The 22871-nt window shown below is 39.5% G+C and overlaps 1 protein-coding gene across 1 annotated transcript; it reads right to left on the bottom strand.

The window, feature by feature from the left end:
• Positions 1-1093: 1093 nt before the first annotated feature.
• stk36 (serine/threonine kinase 36 (fused homolog, Drosophila)) lies at positions 1094-18197 on the bottom strand. Its single transcript, XM_072692790.1, has 20 exons — positions 17622-18197; positions 17202-17342; positions 15573-15650; positions 15067-15197; positions 13983-14232; positions 13671-13764; positions 12256-12422; positions 11886-12067; positions 11476-11617; positions 10737-10871; positions 10353-10529; positions 8895-8986; positions 8560-8623; positions 6297-6407; positions 6118-6192; positions 5906-6023; positions 4942-5068; positions 4639-4813; positions 2262-3743; positions 1094-1765 (listed from the first exon to the last, which is right to left on the bottom strand). The coding sequence occupies exons 1-20, from the start codon at positions 17703-17705 to the stop codon at positions 1646-1648; spliced, it is 3945 nt and encodes a 1314-aa protein (XP_072548891.1). The 5' UTR covers positions 17706-18197; the 3' UTR covers positions 1094-1645.
• Positions 18198-22871: the final 4674 nt, after the last annotated feature.

Genomic DNA, 22871 nt, shown 5'->3' on the forward strand with positions numbered 1-22871 from the left:
ATCTAATCTCGCCATTTATCCTAAAAGACTGCGTCTGCTTCTCTTACTGACACTGGTGCTGTGCTTCGTTTTAGCCTACTTTACTTTCCTCCACCGGCTTTCTCGCATCACACACACACACACACACACACACGAACAGCAGCGCAAGACAAAATCAAATAAACGAATACTTCTCTTAAAACGAGGCGGTGAGTAATAGTACAAATGTCCAGATTATCTTCTAAATCAAAAATAGCTGCGGAATAAGGGGGAAAAGCTGAAAAGGCGCCAGAAAAATCCTCCAGTTTGAACAAATCTTTCGTATTTGGTCACATTTCACAGTTATTTCCTAAGTAAAATTAAATTCCGTCGCAGACTCGAGGTGTGTGGCCAAACAGCCAAAAATCGGAGCAATTTAAACGGTCAAAACGACGCGAGGCATTATTTCATTCTTGTACACTGAGATAGGCGTGAATCAGTGTCTGAACCAGAGACCCTGTCAGACAACCGGATTAAAATACCAACAAAAAAAGCCCCAACGACCTGAGAGCGGATTGTGTGTGTGTGTGTGTGTGTGTGTGTGTGTGTGTAGTGAATAAAAGGAGAAAGGAGGAAGAATTCGCCCTTCTAGTGAAATGTATTAATCACACTGTACAAGTAAAAAACGGCAATAAAATAAAATAGAAATAAAATAAGTGAAATGAAGTAAATCCGCAGAGTAAAACCAACTGAAAACCGACCAGGCGGAAATCCTGGTGATCACGAAATCACCTGAAATGCAGGAAAACAGTCTCCTATTTGAACTCGCGCGGGTTGAGCGGCTCATAAACACACCAGAGGAGAAATAACCAATTTCTTATTTCTTATTTCTGTAAATAAAAACGCAGCACACACCCAAACACGCTATTCTTTTATTTGAAACGTTTTTTTAAATATATAAATATTTCTTTATATATTTCAGATAAAAAAAAAAAAATTATAAGGTGGATTATTATTAAATGGGAATTTTAATGCCGTAAAGGTGTCGTGAATTCCACAGCCAAAATTGAGTCAAACGATTTTCAACGTCCAAAATGAAAAAATAAATAAATAAAAACACTTTTGTCTCGTTATATAATTTATTTACAATTATGAAATTTGACAAATTTTTATTTGCAGAATCTGCATAAATTAGTTAAGCTTTACAAAATCTTCATAAAAAAATCATAAAAATCAGGAAACAGGAAAAGTACAGTGTATTCAGAGAAATCTGACTGGACAGTGCAAAACTCTCACATTTTGAAATGTGTCTGTTCAATCCGTGTCTCTGCTGGACATCTGCAGTGTATTTTTGTGTCAGGTATCCTCTAACTAAACCTGCCTTATTCTTCCAAGATTCAGTGCACTATTGTTAGACAGCCCTACACCAGTTACTGCTAAAATTGTGTTTTAACAGGTCTTGGTCTAAGTCAGATAGCCAGAACAATGCCTAGTCTAGGCTTAAGCTAGGGCCAAAATTCTGTAGAAAAAAAACCTCTAAATAAACAAAGCACACACACCAGTCTAGACAAAATAATTGACATTAAAGTCATTCAGAATGACACCTACACTGGAAGACTCGTATACAGGCACTATCACACTGTTCCACTAATTATAACCATACATTTTACCCCTTGTTGAGTCTACGCTATGTTTTTCCTGTGTTCGGCCCATTCAGCTGGCTGACAGGCCATCTGTAATTGCTCGGAAGTGAAGAACCCTGGGATGCGTGGTGGAGTGTAAGTCCAGCATCAATGGACTTCAGAGCCTTGAGGAAGAAAGCAGTTAGAATGCGGACGTGAGACATGCTGGTAAGGAGTTTTTACTTGTCGTTCTCCAAGTCCCTTAGCACAATTGTCAGAATGATGCAATGCTGCTCAAAAGTGTGTTTGCACACTGTTCGTTGGGGTAAAGGGTCTAGGGGTAGCTGTAATTGTTATGGGGCTGCAGCGAACATAAACTGTAGCAGCATGGTAATTTTCTGTATTTAATTGTTATTAGCTATCGTCAAAGCTGACATTACGCACATATGGCAAAAAATTTATTAAACGCTTAACTTCTACAAGCCCAGGCATTCCTTCTTAATTACAATCCTTACATCTAAGCTCATAGTCGTGCTTTCGTTACTACTTCATACTAGTTACTGGATAACAAGCCTTAAGGTTATTAACGGAATAACAAGCCTTGAATTCTAAAGGGTTAAGTCACCCCTACTTAAAATTTAATAGGTGTGAAGACAAGCCTGACAACCTCATTCTTCTCACCTGCTGCAGCTCATCCAGTTGACCAATTGCGCACAGGGTGGCCAAGGCCTGCCGCCGCACTGCATGATGGGAGTCGCCGCGGGCGACGCGCAGGAGCTGACGGGGAGCGTCCGCACTAATCAGCGCCCTGTCGCCTCCTCCCACGACAGCCATGTTGCCCAGGATGACACAGGCGCGGCGCCGGATGACAGCATCGGAGTCCGAAAGGAGAGACACCGCGGGACAGGCCGCTCCTATGGCAACCCTGACCCATTCCTCCCCCTCCACATAAGCGCCCACAGAACTTGAAGGAGAGCCGGCATCTCCCTTTCCCCTTGGTCTGATCCCTTCTGCCTCTACACCCCTATTACCTCTGCCTTTTACGTCTGGGCCGCTAACAGTCCTCTTTCTGGTCCCGGGACCGTCCTGCAAGTGCTGGTCTCTGTTGCGAAGACCCCTAAATTCTGTCCGTCCCATCAGGTTTAGCCATTTTACAACAGCCTTGCAAGCAATTCTGCGTACATCTGGGGCTGGGTCAGCCAGGTGGCTTAGAAGGTCCTGGAACAGAGATGGTTCTATGGTCCACCCTGCCTCCAGTGGGCTTGCCTCTGTCCCAGTGGCACAATGAACCCAGTCTGGCTCTAACTGAGACAAGAGACCACAGGCCGCAGCTCGGACTCCATCGTCAGAGTGACCCAAAGCTGATCTCAGCAGGGATGGGTCCACAGGCAGGACGGAGGCAGCTGGGCAATTAGCCGTCTGAGAGAGCAGGGTGAGAAGTTGCATGGCACATCCACAAAAGGATTCATTCAGCAGCAGCTCAGACAGGAGAGAACTTGCTGTCCTAACTACAGGCTCGAGAGACTGACCTTTGATCTCTGAGATCACAGGACACCTCCGATCTCCTTGACTGTGGGCTACATTGTTCAAAGGCTGCTCTAGGCTGTCTATAAGCCAGCTCATGCTTCTCTTGTGCTGGCTTGGAAGATGTTTGAGATGTGAAAAGCAGTCATGAAGCTCCAAGCTGTCTAGAAGCTCCTCCACACTACCTCCATGTCGCTCTACACTACCTTGAAGATGTTCTGCTGTGAGAACTTTGTGATCTTGCTTGATCCTTGGCTGGTCTCTTCTTTCCCTCAACTTTCCAAAAGCAGGTTTGCTTTTGGACAGCTGAGACTGTGCGTTAGGAGGGTCCCTCGTACCTCTACAGTTATCCCTGCTCCCTCTGACCATGTCCACACCTCCCTTAGGATGGCGATTCCCATTGCTTCGGCTCTGGTCGGACATGCGTTGGAAACCGTTGTGTCTTGGTCGCTCTTCTGCACTTCCAGACTGTTTGAGATGATTCTGAGTTTGCCCTGTCTCTGCACTCTGCGGGAGAAAACCTGAGGCCTGGGCAGCTTTGGTGAAGCTAGGAACAACGCACTGAGGGGAGGAGAGGCAAAGACGACATAAGAGAGAAAGAGGAAGCTCTAAAAGAGCCGGAGACTGGGTCTGAAGCACCTGGAAAAAGGACACAAAAGTAAGAACATCAAGAATATTTTAAATAAAAAGTATTAAGATGCATTGTGTGTTGAGATTCAACTGTACAAATTTTAGAATATAGTAATTGATTAAAATCAATTGTATAAATATCCAAAGAACTGATTTAGTCTAATATTGCAATAATTGATATTTCATGATATTATACAAATGTTTTGTTTTGTTATTTCATTACATTTAACGTGAATAGCACCTGGAATGATTATAATGTAGATTCACTTTGGTAAAGGCGGCTGGGGTTTATGCAAATAAAACATGACATCTGCTCTCTAATAGATTCTATTGATAAATATTTTGTTTTCTTACCAAAAAAATGTGACATTAACAGTATTACGAGCTACATGTGCATATTATAGTTAAGATTATGAATGAAAAAATACCAAAAGTAAGCCTAGTTTGTAATTATATAAATATATATTGAATTTGGATCACAATAATACATAATAATTCTGATGAATGTATAATTCATAGTATCATTTAATATGAGTATACACACACTTTTGGCCAACACACACAAAAAAAATCAATAACGATAGTATTATTCATTTGAAAAGGCTGGGCATTTGTCAATTATTTATTTCTGTGTAGAATAACAAACTAGAACATAGATTACTGTGCAGTTCATCTTGTTACATTTATGTATTCCCTGCGTTTGTATAAAGAATTCTCAATTATATTAAAATAATTGCGTTGTGAAATTTGAGATTTCACGGATAACCTGAATCCTTTCCTAATCAAACCGAATTGTTGTGAAGTAAGAGATTTACATTCTTACTACTGTATCTTGTGCTGTGCACTGTATGCAATTCTTTGAATTCTATTAAATCCTTAAGAGTGGGAGGGAGTATTTACTTGCCTGTACTAAACCTGTCACTACATTCAGGCTTTGATATGAGTGGAGAATTTCCTTCATTTTCTCCTGAGGCAGCTCCAAAGAAAAGGGAAAGCAGAGTAGGTGGCAGCTCATCATGGGTAGGCTGCTCATATCAGAGCTGCCCCACAAGAGACCCCTTTTAAGCTCTGTTGAGCTGCTAAAAAACGAGGACACAGAGGTGAGTCACTGTTAAGAATTAAGATGATGTGTAGTAATCTCAAACTGGCAAGGATACTGTGCTCATCGTAGCGTAACAGGTAAACAAAGTTTTAGAGAACAACTGACCTATCGGCTGTCAGCAGAAGACTCAGAGTGCGAGTAAGTTTCTTGTCGTCGTCAAAGAAAAGTGCTACACAGTCATAAGGCTCACTGGAGAAAGTGAACAGAGCAAGGGAAAGGAAGACGTAGAGACCTAGAAGAAGTAAAAACAAGTGATTTGCATTTTTTAAAGAGGTCACTTTAAGAGGTCCATGTAGAAAATGCGTTTGATGCTTTTTTGATCATCGGCATATATTGTTGCTGTAACGCAAAAACCTTATATTTCTTCATGTTTTTGACTTTTTGACATAACATGAATCTGTCCGGTAGAAATAAAAAAATACTTTTACGTTGACTTCCATTGAAAATCTCCATTGGAGATTTTATGTGAAAGCAACAATATATAGTTGGACTGATAGTTTTTACACTTTTTCACAAATTTAAAATTTAAATTTTCACAAATTTAAAATGTAAGCGTGTGTGATCAGTGAGCTGTGTGTCTACATCACAGACGGTCTTCTTTGAGCAATGACACAGAAGAAAAATTTTTGGCTCCATAATGAACCATTTTTATACAAATGAATGTGTGTGTGAAGCATTAATGAAGTCATTGTTCTTAATACCCACCACCCTACATTTAAGACTTCACTTTAAAAACTCACTTTATAGCACTTGTATTTTTAAGAGTGTATTAAATGTGAATCACCTCTCGAAGGCTTCAACATAGAACCATTTTGCGAGCCAGGGAAACATTTGGAGATGTCAATATCCCTCATTGCCATTCCAAAAAATGATTATTTTTGGAAAGTTTTTATCTTTAGATTTAATATACAACAGATCATATAAATATTGTATTTTTCAATTTCATTGTGCTGACATTTGCTGTTCTACTTTGTTGGACAGTCCTTTTCATTAGTTATATTGGTTTTCATGCAGATAATTTATGTATTTAAGTTGGAAAACTCATTTGGTTAAAAAAAAAGTATTGTACCATAATCAGAGAGTATTTCAGCTCTGGGTGCGGTGTTTTGCAGCATGGTGCAAACTTTAGTCCACAGGTAAGACCAACACTCTGAGTTCAGAAAATCACAGAGGACACTGCTTTCACTCTGCATTTGGGGAAAATGGTATGTTATTATAATAATTATAAACACCATGGCAAAAAATGCACATCTTTAGAGAAAATATCCTGTGTGAAATTACCTCAGAGAGAAATTGGTGGGTTAATGCTAACACACTGTCGCACATGCCCCAGCCAGCAGGTAAGGGGTGATAAGACTGGTGAAAAAAGAGAACATCAGTGACACTCAAAATGCACACAGAAATCACTGCATAAATGACTGTGACGTTAACTCTCAACATATGATTTGAAATGCTTGTACCTCAATTGGGCCGGACAGTAAAGACTCTAGAAGAGCTGTCAGTCTGTCCAGCTGGACTTTCACACACACTCCATGGTGAGCGAATAGACTCAGGACAGCAGCTGCTAATGGCTGGAGCAAGAAGCAGTATTGCAAAGATGAGTAATAATGTTAATAATTATCAATAATGAATTAAGTCAGTGCTACATACAAGAACTGTGTAATACTGGCAAAATACAATATTCAGATTATATTATATTGCTGCATGCTGTGAGTGTGAAACGCTTCATTAAAACTGGAACTGTTGGGTTACCTGAATGCCTTAAATCCTCTAAGCACCCACGGACACTGGGTCATGGTGCTCGCAGTAATAAAACATTCACAGTCTGAGGGTATTGCAACTTTGCAAGCAATATTTCAAAGTTATTTCATATGATAAATGCTTATGCTTTTGGTAGCCATCAACAAGCTTCTGACAGAATTCTGGCTGAATTTGACCAATCTTCTTGGCAGAATTGGTAGAGTTTGATTAAATTTATTTGCTTTACTGGTACGGACCTGATATGTCAATCTTAGACTTTTTGTCCATGTGGTCAGCTGCAAACTTTAGCCAGGTTTGAAGGTGTCAGTTTTTAAGCAGGGTCTTTTTTTTTGGATGGCAGCCTCTTAGTTCATGCCGATGAAAAACTCACTTGACTTTGAACAGTTACACTCGTGTTCCAGCAGCTTCCAGTTCATGGCGGACAGGTCTTGGGGTGATTTGACCATTCAAAGCTATTTCCTCTCAGCTGAGGGTGACAATTTGGGTCTTCTTCTAGACCTTGTTGTTTGTTCCAGTTGTTTAAAAATGGCTACAAGAAACATTTCTGATATTCCCAGAAAACTCTATGTTCATCGTCCCCAGATCTGTATTGCTCCTTGGACTTTTCCATTGTACTGAGTGCTATAGTCATTAATCATGATCACTAACAGGAAAGAGACATTTGGAACAAGTGATTGTATATGTTTGACCCTATATGTATAATTTGGACACCGTGTTAATTTCAGAAAAAAAATCTAAAATTAAGAACATCATAACTGAAATATTGCAGTCCAAGGTTACTGTGAACATCCTGACTGTCTGTGAGAGTTTAGAGGATTTAAGGCATATATATGCAAAAGTCTGGGCTTTGATTTTCTAATTGAAAACAAGTAAACAAATCCTCTACAGGGAAGAACATTTTATAGCAAATTTTATAGCTGATATTATACATGGCAGGATGCATGGCACATGGTGGATGTGAACCATTACAAATGTTGTAATTGTTACTTCAAATATGTAAAGCTACTTTAATAGAGACATAAAGAAACAGTAAAATGTTTAGAACATGATGTTGGTATATCTGTTAAAAATGACTGACAACACTCTGCAATGTCAAGAGTTAAGTAACTTAACTTTAAATTTGTTTAATGTAGAGGATTGATTATCTTACAATATAATCTAAATGTATCATTTGACCAAGGGCACCCAACTTTTGCAGAAGACTTCATATACACAACCCCCCCCAAAAAAAACAAAACCAAAAAAACCCATAAAAAGCTGCTATGCCCATTACCTGCACTGTACACATGCCATATGTGAAGCTGTTTACATTTGATTTAATTGCATATCAGACCTGATTACCTCAACATACTGTACACTACATGCACAAAATTGTATTTACTGTACTGTAATTATTGCCTATTATAATTGCTGTCTATGCACCTTGTCTTGTGTTTTTTCTATTGCCCTTGCACTGTCCTTTTGTACTTTATTTCCTACTTTATTGGAGAGAAGTAGCCAACAATGTTTCGTTTTACTGTAGAACCCTGTACTGCTATAATGGCAGTAAGGTTTAAATGAATAGAAATTGAACTGTTAAACTGTTGCATGTGCACAACAACTGGCATATTAAATACTGGGTTATGTTATTGCAATAAGCTAATTTTCGAAAAAAGAACATTTGCAGAACATTTTTAAATTTAAGTTTGTTTGCTGTGAAGTTTGTTTACTTATTTCCACTTCAGAGAAAATCAGTTAAATGTGTCACTTGTACAGGGCCACCCAAAGTTTATATCAAATTTTGATGGAAGTCAATTTATAGGTTTTTTCCAATTAATTCTAGACTATTTCTATTGGCCTATTCATTATAAAATGTTAATGCAGTGTAAAGGACAACTGCCATTTCACAAAATATAAGTGAAAAACACACAGTGCAGCCCTGGTATATACAGTGAATGTAATGAGAGAATAAGAGGGACTTACTGCCAAACGGTTTGGGTCAGGAGGGAGAAGCACTGACATAAACAGCTGGCACAGATCCTCAGCTCTGATGAAAGAAGCAATTATTTAATAAGACAAAAAAAAAAAAAAAAGTAAATGTTAACCATCTGTGCAAACTGTTTTACTCAGACAAAAATACAGAAGCCTTTTGATCAGCAGCATAACGTGATTTGACATTATGATAAAATGAAATTAAAGGTTATGTTAAAATAACACATAATACGATTTTCATTTGAGTAATAAAGTGCTTTAAGATACTGAAGCTGAAAGAAAAGAACACTGGGTGAGGTTAGATAAAATTATTAAACCATTCAGACCTCTTCTCCTTTATTTCCCACTCAGGGTTCTTCTCCCAGCTTGCCAAAAGAACAGCCATCAGCTCTCCCACAATCCTCTGACTCCACGGCTTCTACAGTCACACCAAATTAGAAGGAAGAACCAGTCACTCTACTTGGGATTAATACTCAAGATAACAATCATAAGAATATTTTTCAACGTTGCATCATATTTATGAGAATGTTTTGCCCCGTGTGGTTACAAATTGCAATTTGACATCCAATTTGTAACCGGACTTTGTCTCAGTGTTTTGAAAACTATATGCAAGAGGTTTTTGGACAATTTTGTTTTTCCTTCCCCCCGAAGTAAAATCAACATCAGTCAGCCTAGTCTAATTAATGTCAATAAAACAGGCAAGCCTCCTGAAAAATGGAAACTCAAATCAGCATGAATAAAAACTATTCTATAAACTTTCCAAATAAACTTGACACTTCATCTAGCTTACTTCCTAATATATATAAAATATGATAGAGATAGGGAGGCAGAGGGAGAGACAGAAAAATGTTTATCATCTGCAAAGTTATTGTGATAACAGATATTATAAAATATTTAAGATAACTTTAGTTGCAAAATATCACATGTAAGTGTATAATTACTATTTAATTGCTAACTAGACTAGCTTGTTATATTAATTAATTCTTCATTCCATGTATATTCTGCATAAACAGCATGTTACACTGGTAACATGCAGTGGTTCTTTCATTTTGTTTGATTGGAAATAGTGGCGTGTTGGGACCCCCTTTTCTGCACAAGGTCATTAGTTTCACTCATGTACCAGAGTTTCTTTGTTTTGATTTCTATGTACTCCAACATTTCTTTACCAGACAAAATCTATTGTCATTCAGTGTATGTATGGAGATTATAGGTTTGTGATATATATGTATATTGTATATATAATATTTTATATATAATTTATAAATATGTGTAATCTTTTCTATTCTGTTTATGAACATATAATAATTGTATAAAGAAAATCATGTAAAAAAGAAAAACAAGAAATGATAACACAACAAGAAATGTATAAACACATTTTAAAAGCACTTTCATATATAAAATACTTTTCCAATATAATACACAAAAACCAAAGCTGCTTTCGAATAGCAATGCAGTGACCAGAAAAGCTAAACAATTTTCTTATTTTTGATTTTTTAAATAGCCCCTCCTGTGCTTTGATGCAGCTTTCTAACAGAGATGTTCCATACGTTCATGATGCTACATACTGTATGGTAAGAACCTTTTGGCTACCTGAGAACCTAATCGGGTGAATAAAACCTTTAAACTTTTAAACGTGAATATTTTGTTTTGGATATAAAGTCATACATTATTTTACTACAGTTTTATGTACTGAAGCGAAATGTCATTGAGATTTAAAAAAATTAAAAGTCAGGTGTCCCAATGTTTGACTGACAGAGTATACATGATGATTTGTGGTCCATTACCTTCATTACTTCAGGACTGCTAAGCATCTCCTCAATCAAACTAAATAAAAATTGCGACAGGTCCAGCTCTTCACAAATTCTCCTGGCATCAGCAGGTTTAGACGTCAGGACGATGTTTTTGAGAAGCTTAAAAACGTTAACAATGGAGGACGGCTCCTCCAATGTCTCGGCCAGAATCTGTGGAAGAAGAGAGATGTTCATTCGTATACATTTACAACACTGCATTCTCCCCAGTTATGGCGCATGAGTTTGGCTTGCAGCGACTACAGTTACAGCATATAGTACACCCCGCAAAGAGTGTGACAATGATTAATCTCTATTAAGTAACATGATCTTGTTATAGAGTTTGATTTAATTGAAATATACAGAGTAATTGGAGTTTGCCTGGTCTTTGGATTGGAGGAGCTTGCCCTTCAGCTTCTGATGGATGGGAGGATCCACAGGGACACACATATGATTGGCCCAATCTGTCACTTCCGCCAATCCTTGCCATTCTTCATCACTGTCAGCATCTCGCTCCTGGGTGAAGTGCAAAGGGACATGTTCTAACTAAGTGAGCTATCGCTTTGCTCACCGCAAAAGAAGCCCAAGAAACACCTACTGATATGTTCTGGAAGAAGTTTGCCAAAGGTTGCCAGTATTTTTGACCATGACTGAATAAGTTTGGACTGTTTCTGTTAATCTAATTTTCATTCAATGTTACCACAATGTAAAGATGATTACCAAATTGTGTCAAAATGAAGCAAAAATAAAAATCCAGTTATTTGGTTTGATAACTGTGACTTTTTATATTTATATACACTAATTTCTAATGTTAGCCATCGTCTTTAATTGCCCGTTTCATTATTTCTGGCAGTATGGCAGTAGTGTAATGAACCCTTTCACAACAGATTCAGTTTAGAAAGATATCACACACACATCAGAGTCTGCAGGCTGTGTGGTGTAATACACAGCAAGCCTAGCTAGTCATTCTCCATTCTTTTCAGTGCAAACAACAAACAATAAAGAATAGCTTTCATATGTTCACAATATTTGAAATTTTAAAGCTTTTCTTTTATTTCGTCCCAGAGCTTAGCCATGAAACTGATATATCAAGAACTGAACTCAATTCAGGATTACTAACGTCACTGTCCATCCTAACAGAGGCCAGAGCGGTGTGTCCGGGTCCAGAACGTTTCAGCACCTGTCTGGGTCCCACCTCCACTGAAGGGAACTCTCTCTCATAGTCCCTGCTGATAGGGCCTTTACATGAAGCAGAGTGCACCCTGGAAATGCAGGATGAAAAAAACAGAATTGTCTACATCAGTCTGTACTTTGAAAGTTGTTTAGATTTACACTACTACACTTCATCTCTCCTTCTAGATCTTTAATTCTTTATGGCTACTTTCACGGTGCAGAAAAATCTAAATCTATTTGCAGTATTCTGTATTATTTCTGCCTTGAGTTCAATGCACTTTTTGAAGTAAGGTCTCTCTCTCTCTTTTTTTTTTTTTTTAAACTGAGACACATTCGAATTCTGAGCACAGACACTACCTGGCAACACCAATGCCATTTGCTTGATGCTGATTGGCTGCTGGATGAGCTGAATTTCGACACACTGTAAAGGTGCTGCCCAATGAATGGCCGCTGGTGGGGGCCTCTCCAGCCGGGGCAGTTTTGGAGCGAGGCTGGCTGCTACAAACTGCCTTCCCGTTCTCTGTGGAGTCCTGGAGAACCTAAACATACCATGTTCTTACTTCCACTTGGAGGTTACACTGTACAGTATATGATTCTTAAAAGAGGTTTATATTATTAATAGCTCACATCCTTGCTGTGGCTGCTCTAAGATATAAAGACTTCTACAAAAGCATATACTGATAAACTCATGTTCTCTGGTGACCACAGGTGTGGTCAGTAAACTCACCTGTCTGCTCCTGCGCTCCTTATCTCGCTGTTCCTTGGCTCTGCGCAGTAGCTTGCCCTCTCCACTTCGGGGTACTGCTTTTTTGGCGGCCTGCTGTTGCTTTAGAGCCTGGACATCTGGACTGGGCATTACGGTCAGGGGACTGCTGGAGCTCTCATCAGACAACACTGTCCAATCAAATGATATAATTATATACTGCATTGTGAACTCTGACAGACTATTTCAAATTTTACTAATATCCATATAATTATTCACTCAAGTCGGTAGACGTATATCCTGTTCTCTTTTTTCTGCGTTATATAAATGTTAGTGTTTTCACAGTATCCCCCTGAGGTATACTGGTGGCCACCTAAGTATATTTGGTCCCTTTTTAACAATATGCATTGTATGCATTTCCATTTCACCCTACATTTTAAAAAGTTTTAGATACAAAACATTTTAAACTTTTATATAAAAAAATAAAACAACAACAAACAAAACAAGGGCACACAGTGTCACTGATGCAAAGTATCATTTTTACCATCCCTTTTTGTTCATTCACCTAAACATACACTGTAGCCAAATCCACAAGAGCTTAATTTAAAAACAACAACATTTTATTGGAAAGTTTAATAATCACTTATTTTCAGCGCCTTATTGAAATGTAAACAAGCGCTATGATGAGTTTAGATATTCATATATTCAAATACCTCCACCACCCCCATTATATCCAAACCCCCAAGCTTTGTTTCAGACTTGTTTCAGTATATTTTTAACAACACAATAAAAATATGGTAATATTAGCCACTGGCAACATTATGACAATTTTTCATCCAATCTCTACAACAAGAGCTTTTAATTCTGGTACTGGAGGGCAAGTGTCACATTTAACATTAATTACCAAATTTAAAGAGTGCGTTTGAAAAGGGATCTGGACACTGGCTCTCCCAAATTACAACTGAAGAACTCTGTCAATCACACATCTGCATCCGGCAACTTTAAGCTGCACCCACTGGGTGAATAGGACTCAGAGGTGCAGATAAACACGTACCTACTGACAACATGCCTAATGCCGGGTGTGGGCTAGAGGGGTTTAAAGCCCCCTATAACTGAGCTGTGGAGCAGTGCAACTATATTCTCTGGAATAGTGGTGCTCCATCCAATACTGTTGAGATGAACTGGGGAGTTGGGGATGAAGTGGAGTGATGATCATCCAACATCCTGACCTCCCTAACGCTCTTGTCACTGAATGCAATCAAATCTTTACAGCAATGCTCCAGAACCTAGTATAAAGCCTTCCCTGGACAGTAGAGACTCCAACAAAAATAGAATCAACTCTTTTCTATACCCTTGATTTCGGGATCAACGGTGGGGTGGATAAGCTCATCGTTCACATTTTAACAACATGGCCATAAAGTAGTATAAAACAACCTCACCTACGACTCCATCTTCAACATAAGGGTGCTTAAGCAGGTCAGGCCAGGCTAGCCTCTTTTGGGGGTCTTTAGTTAACAGACCTTTCAGGAAACTCTGTCACACAAAGAACAAGAACACACAGAACAACAATATTCATGAAGAGAGTTTCTCAGGAATAATTTATAAACCATAATCAGTAACACAAGCGGAGTTTATCTACTTTTCAAGTCTCGTGTTGACTAACTAAGTGTTTTTCACAACATGTTAAAATTACACACAATTCAGTAACACAAAGGGAAGCAAGATTGTGTGGGCACTAAACAGTTCAGTACCATGCAGCCCTCGCTCATGTTCTCTGGCCATTTGACAGGGTCCTTGACAATAAGCTGCACGAGGTGGAAGATGGAGTTAGTGTAGAACGGAGGCGCCCCCGTGTGGAGCTCATAGAGGATGCAGCCCAGAGACCACAGGTCTGATGTGTGGTCGTATGGCTTCTCCTCCACCAGCTCCGGAGACATGTACAGAGGGGTGCCCTTAATGGAGGTCAGCACCAGGGTAGAAACACTCATGGCGCGAGCAAATCTGGAAGGAGGCAAGACCAGACAGATGCTTTTATATATTTGTCCAAATAGTTGTGAACACTCCTTCTAATGAATGCATTTAGCTTCTTTAATCTGCAACCATTGCTGACACAGAAGTGCCGTACTGTCAAGTGTTGCCAATAGAATAGGACTCTTTGGAGCAGATAACCATATAGGCATGGGCTAAAGGGGTATAAAGCCTCCCAGCCTTGAGCTGTGGAGCAGTGAAACTGTGTTTTTTGGAATGATGGCGCTCCATCTGATGAAGTGGGTGGTGATAATTCAACATCCTGACCTCACTAAAATCTACTACCTCCAAATCTAATAGAAAGCCTTTCCTGGACAGAAGAGACAGTAGTTACTCTAACAAAAGCAAGATACTCTTGATTTAGGAAAAAAAAACAATGAATGAGCAGGTGTCCCAATACTTTTGTTCACATAATGTATTCACTACTATGAGTATTAACTACTGTAGTTCAACAAATTACATTCTTTTTAGTTATTTAAAAGATTATTTATAATAAATTGTCTCAATTTCTTTCCCCCAAAATGATTAAATTGAATTAAATCCTGGTGAAATCTGCACCCTAAAAATAAAAAAAATAAAAATCTAATTAAAGCGAAACGCTAAAAAACGAAAAACAAAATAAACACACTTAGCCAGTGCTGAACATTTGAGTCTAGCTTCACTGACCAGTGAGCTGTGGTCAAATGACTTAAATCCAATTTCCATTATAATTTGGGTGTGAAAATAGGCCTGAAACGCCCAATAATTCAAATCTAACAAACCATTTATGTGGCTGGAATTTTATATAACCCGCTGCACAATACTAACCCAAAGTCGCAGAGCTTCACCACTCCTCCCTTTCCCAGTAGGATATTCTGTGGTTTCATGTCACGGTGTAATATACGATTAGAGTGCAGGTAATACAGGGCCGACACCAGCTGGCAGGCTATCTTGCGCACCTACACACAGCAAAACGACACATGTGAGAAAGCTGGCTGTGCACAGTACTTTATTATGTGATGCAGACAAGATAGAGTGAGATGAGTATTTTTAATGAATAATTTGACTGTAGTGGACTCAGGTTTGTTACAATAATTTCATTATTGACTTATCTTGCAATTTATGGAAATGACCTCAACCATTTCTACTCGACCTCGATACTGTCCATTGTGTTTACTGGCATGTTTGTTTGCATAAGAACGAACGTCACCATGTTTTAGCCAGACGTTTAATGACTGATACAACAGTAATTGAACCACATAAATACATAAATAAATACTCCCAAGTTATTATAAAAGTGGCATAAAATGGTCTGGGACTAAATTTTTACATACCTGGCTCTCAGGTAAGCAGCCATCATCCTCCAAGATCTGAAACAGCTCACCCTCTGCGTACTCGGTCACAACCACCACCTGCCAGGGCAAAACAACTATTTATTGCTCATTCATACTCATTTTTTGTGAAACCTATTGAATGGAGCTCCACCATTTCAGACAATACAAACCCAAACCCCCCGCCCCTTAGCCAACACTTTCCATTGGGCATGTGGACCTCCAGCTTACGTGTTTTTGCTCTCAAGCAACTGGTAATATGTTTCTGTAACTGGTCACATGTTCAGTGATTAGAAGGGTCTGGATACTTTTGGACATCGTTAATGTAGTTTTTACAGTTTTGTATGTTTAGCGTTCTTCCACAAGAGTATTACTGGGGTCAGATTCTGATGTTGGATGATTGATTCCCAATTTCCACCCCAACTCCAAAAAGCTACTGATTGCTATTGACGTTCAATGCAGGAGGTTTTATACCCTTCTAGCAGACATTTGGCTTTGGGCATGGGGACCTCCAGCATATGTGTAGTTGCCTTAACGCATCTCATTATATTGACAATACTTTTTCTGATCTACGCTATATGGACAAAAGTATTGGGACACTTGACACGCGATTTCATAGCATTCAGCGACAAGAGCGTTAGTGAGTTCAGGCTGTTGGATGATCACCCCACCTCATCCCAGAAGTATTGGATGGAGCACATTCACTCCAGAGAAGTTGGTTGGTGTGGCGCAACAGATAACACCACCACTTACCATTGCGTTACTACAACACCATGTGGGAGACCAGGGTTCGATTCCTGGTCTGGGTGACTATGCTGCGCTACAACAATAAGAGTCCCTGGGCAAGACTCCTAACACTACATTGGCCCACCTCTGTAATAAGAATAACCTTGTAAGTCCCTCTGTAAATGTAAGAGAACACTGGAATACCACTGCTGGGTGGCTTCCTACCCCTCTAGCCCACACCTTGCATTAGGTACGGTACTAATAGTTTCTTGTTTAACTGCTTCAGATAGTCCTATTCTATAGGCAATACTTTTCTACAGGTACTAGACAATCGCTGCCTGCGCATTTGCACATGTGTCCACAAACATTTGGACATATAGTGCACTGAGGTCAGGTTCTGATGTCGAAACATTAGTTCTGAATCACAGCCTCCACTTCAACTCGTCCCAAAGGTACTGATTGGAGACACTTGGCTCTGGGCATGGTGACCTCCAGCTTATGTGTGGCTGCTCTAAAGCATCTCATTATACTGACTCCTATGGTCCGGCTTGTGCAAGAGACTGCATATTTCAGCAATCTGTGCACCATACAGTAGATCACTTCACCAGTCAGAAGGGGTGTACTTTTGGACGTATAAGCTAATGTGGGGTTTGTAGCTTTGTGTGTTTGGCCTCGCAACAATTTCCTCCGGGAGCAGAACAGGACCTCGGCTGCCAATACCGTTTCGTTTTGCCTAACAGTTATATTACCAAGAGATTTGAATGTGGAAATGTATCTATAAACGCTGGCAGCAATTTTTCGTTTGAGCCGTTATACTGGATTATCCAGCAAGAAAGGCTACAGTACGTGTTCTGAGCACAGGGGGGAATCGATGAAAGCCAGAGAAACCCCTCGAACTGATCATACCTCCCTCTCCGTCTCAAAGCTGTCCAGCAGCAGAACTATATGGGGGTGTTTGAGCCCTCGCATGATCTCAATCTCCCTCTTCAAACTCCGCAACTCCTTCTCTGAACGCCCGACTTTGGGGATGAACTTGAGAGCTACGACCTGGAGAAACAAACCAGGGGTACTTTAAGTTAGGACTCACACAGCTGCGTATCGTGGCTGTCACGCAAAGACCTTGTATCTCCAAAATTGCGATGATTTCAATGGACGTCAACGTAAAAAGCACTGTATTCCAAGTCATTTTAGCATTAGCATTTCCATTGGTCCATTCATCAAGAAATATGGACACAATGTAGACAAAGGAGAGCTTACAGATTCAAGTTATGCCCAAACGTGAAATACGAGGTATTTGCGTGACTAAAACACTTGGTAGCTACAAACCTGTCCACTAAACTTTCTACGACCCTTATACACTCGTCCAAACGACCCTTCCCCGATCATCTCCAATACATGATACTGCTCCATCTTCTTCTGGCTGAGGAACAAACGCGTTAAAAGGGGACAGGCTGGTGGGTGAAGTGGCACTAGCTAGCTAGCTATCTAACTCTAGGATAACTAGCTGGCTAACTTAGTCAGAAGTGTACTAACTAGTGTCTAAACATGTCCAAACTCCACAGGACCTTCCTTTACGAGCTCTGTTTCGTTATTTAGGTAATAATAATAAGGCATAGCTAGCTACTGAAGCCACCTGATGTGACCCGGCCCGCCGCCACCGTCTCCAGCTAGCTAAGTGGCTAGGCTAACTGACCCTAGTTAGCTAGCTAACGTTAGCCAGTCAGGCGCACAGCCACACGACTCGCTGTCATCTCTGCTTTCCGACAGCTCTAAACTTGTGTTTATCCGCTCCGTTCAGCCGAGGACCACACCACACACAATAAAAGGCCTGTTCTGCAGTCTAGCAGCTTATTAAAGGACAATAATGGCTGACTGAGGCAACTTTTTAAAAGTTCAGCTCCTGCGCTAGTTGACTGTTGGGGAGGCAAAAACAAAGAGCGCCTAGCAACTGCATAGCGGAGGACGCAGAAAGCCGCTTAGATAAATGGCTGAGGACTAAAGATTATACTTCATTTATAGCTTGGGATATGTCAGATACAGAGTACCGGGTGTGTAGTTTATAATAACGCGTTTGGCGTTGATTAATTCACAGGTTAAACGAGACAAACAGGTTAAGAAATAGAAGATTACAACAGGCGAAGCGGAGGTTTCCTACTTTGCCCCATTGACCGGGGGAGTGCTTGGCTTAGCAACGTTTTGGCGTCATAGCAACGAGTCGTGTCTGACCAATCAGAGCTCCGCAGAGGTTGTTTACAAACAGAAGCTGCACCACAGTCAGGCTTCTGCTGAGCTGAAGGACAGTCTGCAGTCATGAATGTGCACTGTACCTTAATTCATATCCCTAGCACCATAATATGAAGATATTCTATATTCTAACTTCTGTTATAGTGATACACAATAAGCTTTGTTAAGCACATGGAGCATATGGATGATGTTAGTGCTGGATGAACACTGATCAACTGCAGGTTTCATTACAGTGTAATTAGACTGTTTGATTGGATGAAGTCCAGTTGAATAATAAGCACCGTGTTCAGTACAGGAGAGTGTCTGAACAGTAGTTTTTAAGAATCTGTCACTACTGATGTATTTGGGCTGTGGTTACATCATGATAAATATCGTGTATCCACTGTCTGCTGCTAAATAATTTACAAGTGAAACAACTGCCAACATGGCCAGGTCAGGCCAGCCTAGCTGAGCCCAAGAACAGGCCACAAGATGCATAAAGATATGTCAAGCAATTCTAAAAAGCCATAATGGGACCTATAAATAGCTCTTTCCACACTTTCCATACAGAATCTGCCATCAGAAAGACACCAAACTATTTTGATTATCATGAGAGATGTGCATGGAGAAAACCCTTACTGTCAAAACATTAGGGGAAGAGTACAAATTGCCAGAGAACACCTAGACAAAGACCAAAACAACATTTGAGCACAAGAACCTCATACAAACGGTCAAACACGGAGGTGGAAAGTTTGGGGCTGTATTGCTGCATCAGGGCCTAGCAAGCTCTTCATCACAGCATTCCCAGGACATCCACCAAGAAATAGCTCAAGTAGAAGAAATGGAGAGTTCTGGAAGGGTCAAGTCATCAAAGACCAGATCTTACATTTACATTTACGGCATTTAGCAGACGCTCTTATCCAGAGAGACTTACAGGGTTACTCGTATTACAAAGTCGGGCCAATGTAGTGTTAGGAGTCTGGCCCAAGGACTCTTATTGGTGTAGTGCAGCATAGTCACCCAGACCAGGAATCGAACCCCAAATGGGTTGTGCTGCAAGAAAGCCCTCAAACATCACACTGCTGAAAGACTTCTACATGAAGCAGGTTATTTCAGTCTGGGGGGGGGGGGGGGGGGGGGGGGGATGGGGGGATACCAGCTGCTAGGGCATAGGGTGTCCTTCTTCCTCAGTAGAAATTAGTGTTTTGGGTTTTTTATTTTATTTTTGGGTTAAATTACATCACCTTTATCTAAAGATATTGTTTGAAATGAGACCAAGAGTATGTGATATTATCTGTGTTAATATGCTGTTTTTGTGACCTCACATTTAAAATGCATATATAAATAATACAAGTTTGGTACATGGCAGTGACATACCAGTAACCAAAAACAGGGCGGTGTAATAGGCCAAATCCAAAATCTACCTAACAGTCTTGACCCCCAAGATTTACATACACTCAGTCCTCTAGAGAAAACTAGTCAAAGCTGCAAAATTGTGACATGGGGAGAATATGGTGTTGTTAATACATCACTACCAGTCTCTAGTAGTTGTGAAAATATAGGTTATTGTATTAACCAGACTTTGTGAAGATTTTCCTGTGCCAGTGTCTGCAGAAGAGGACCTTTAACTCGATACAGGAACGAAGCGAAAGCCAGGGAGCTAGGCAGACAGCTAACATTACCCAACTGGCTTTTACCATTTCTTCTCTCCAGAATCCACTCCCTTAAAACCAAACTGGACTGCCTCAGCTGACTACCAAACTGGAAGCGAGTGTGAGCCAGACTATAAAGCTAACCGGCTACAATCTCTTCAGCTTGCTAACTGCACATTGCACTGACAGGGCACAATGAAAGGACAGCATCACTATGCAGTAAGACTCAGTGAATAATTACAGTGTTTTTGTGACAGTGATAAAAGTATGATATAATATGTGTCTCCTGTGAGCCACCTCTGTACCATAAACCAGCCGATAAAAGCAGAGCTTATAGTTTCTTTTCCTACAGAAAAGAAAAATAAGCATTTATAATTATGAGGCGATATAACATGGTGGTAAATATGCTTGTAAAACTATATCTGATTTTTGTGCCTCATCCAAAATCCAAAACATAACTAAATGATTAACTAAATGCATTCTTTGACACCTTTAACATTTAAAGAAAATTTCCATGAAAAGGCTTTTTAAACTAGTTAGTATCCAATTGTGGAGGTTCATGTGCTTTCCTGCTCAGTTTGACTGTGCCTGAAATAAGCGTTTCTTGGCTCCTTTTCTTGTCTTCTATTTTTGACTCAGAGAGCACCCTGAATACCCTAGAGTTTTACTTCCAGATATTTTTCAGCAAGTAAATGTCACATTGCTTACTCTATTCGCAGAACATGTGGAGAGGTGCGTGGTGCTGCTGGGTAAGGAGAATTAAAGTAGTTCACATCCATCACATTTATCATTGGTGTCTAAGCAGGGATTTTTTTATGTTCTCAGGAACACAACATACAGAGCACTGCCTAACTGCAAAAAAATGCTAAGTGTTTCCATGTTGGGTATCAACTATTATTTAATATGAAGATCCAGAAAGATGCTTAAAATGTAAGGAAGCACAATAATATCCATATCACCATGGTAACTGTGGATTATTTCCTAAAATTACCAATCGTTGTGAAAGATACTTCAAAATGATGAAATAATAATTAATGTAAGTTTCATAGATGCATAGATCCAGTGATACAAGTCCAGTGATAAACCTGAGGGAGTTTAGAGAGGTTACTTTCACAGCAAATCTGGTGAACCTGTTTAATTTGATCTATTATCACACATATTTATGTAAAACAACTCTAAAATCTAAAATACCAGTATGAACATGGTATTTGAATAAAGACAATATCAACAGCATCAGCCATATGCTTTTAACATTGTAAATATTAGCATCTTTCTAGGATTTCCCCTGATTTTCAGGAATTAGCATCCCAAATTGCAAGATCCGAGGCATGGTTTTAGATAATCCAAAAAAGATAAACATGATTTGCAAAGAGGGTCTTCATTTTAATTTATACTAAGATTGCCAATTAATGCAACAGTAACAAATGAGAGCCTATTTCTTGGAGCTAATCGTAATGTAAAACAACCCTTACATGTACAATTGTGTTTGCTCCAGTATCGCTTACTGTTAAAGACAAGCTTTAGCTTTTTCCAACCTCAGAACAGAAAAAGAACAGAAAACCTTTTGATTTATTTGTAATAAAAGCTAATTGGCAGAGGCTTCAGCATCTGTCCACTGAATTCTGTTTTAAGCCAACTAGTTGTTCTGGAAACTCAACCATATGTCGCATATTGGGATTACACTGAACAAAGGCTAAAGTAAGCTGGTAAAGTGTTGTATATTTTTCAACTTCAACTATTCACATAATTTAGACGTTGGGATGTAAGCAAAGTCATTCACAGTGATTTTGAGTTTATCAAATAACCCCCCTGTTCATAACTCCCCCCCAGCATTTGCAATGCTCACAACACTATGAGGGTAAAAACTCCTCCGCTACATGTGAAGCCAGCCAACAGCTCTTTTTGTACTGCAGCCTATGCAGCAGGTTTACCAATCCAATTGTGCTCTTTCTGACTCTGGCTGCTGATGGCAAAGCAGAATAGCTTGGGATTCAAACTTATGACCCTCATACCACAGTGGCAGCGCAGTAGTCTGCTAAGCCACTCAGAACCTCCATGATTTCTTTACAGTGGTGGTGATGGAAACCAGGGGTCACGCTATCTACAAAGCGAAAATAGTCATTTTAGCAACCAAAAATGAGTAGTGAACCTGAGTGTCTTCAGATCATTTACATCCAGTGCTGATAATGGTAAAACAGTGCTAAATTCAAAAAAGGTTTTCTTGGGTATTGAGCCCATTTAAGGCATCAGATTTAAGATTAAGATTCATAACACACTACCAGGTCTGTTTTTAAAAGGAAATGTGTTCATTCATAAATGAGGATTACCAAGTTTTACCATTTATGTGAAATCTGGACCTTCTATTCCCTTGTTTGCATTCGGTGGTAGTGATTTGTACACCACAGTCACCCAAAAAAGTCTCTGTACTTTCATACATGTTTTCAAACATGTTTGGTCAAGCACAGATATTGAGCTGGTTCACCAATTCACTATATTTAAATGGCTAATTTATATATATTTTGGATTTTAGCATCATAAAAAAAATCTAGACAAAATTTAGACAAGCTAGGAACACTTAGCTTTCTTGAAAAGGATATCAAAGTGCACTAATACAGAATTCAATATAGACAATTTTACAACAATCTAGCTTAGCTCACAGGCAAGCTATGATACACATCAATAAATGGATTGAGTAGAGAGA

Source organism: Salminus brasiliensis, chromosome 1 (genome assembly GCF_030463535.1).
Source record: "Salminus brasiliensis chromosome 1, fSalBra1.hap2, whole genome shotgun sequence".
NCBI lineage: Eukaryota > Metazoa > Chordata > Actinopteri > Characiformes > Bryconidae > Salminus > Salminus brasiliensis.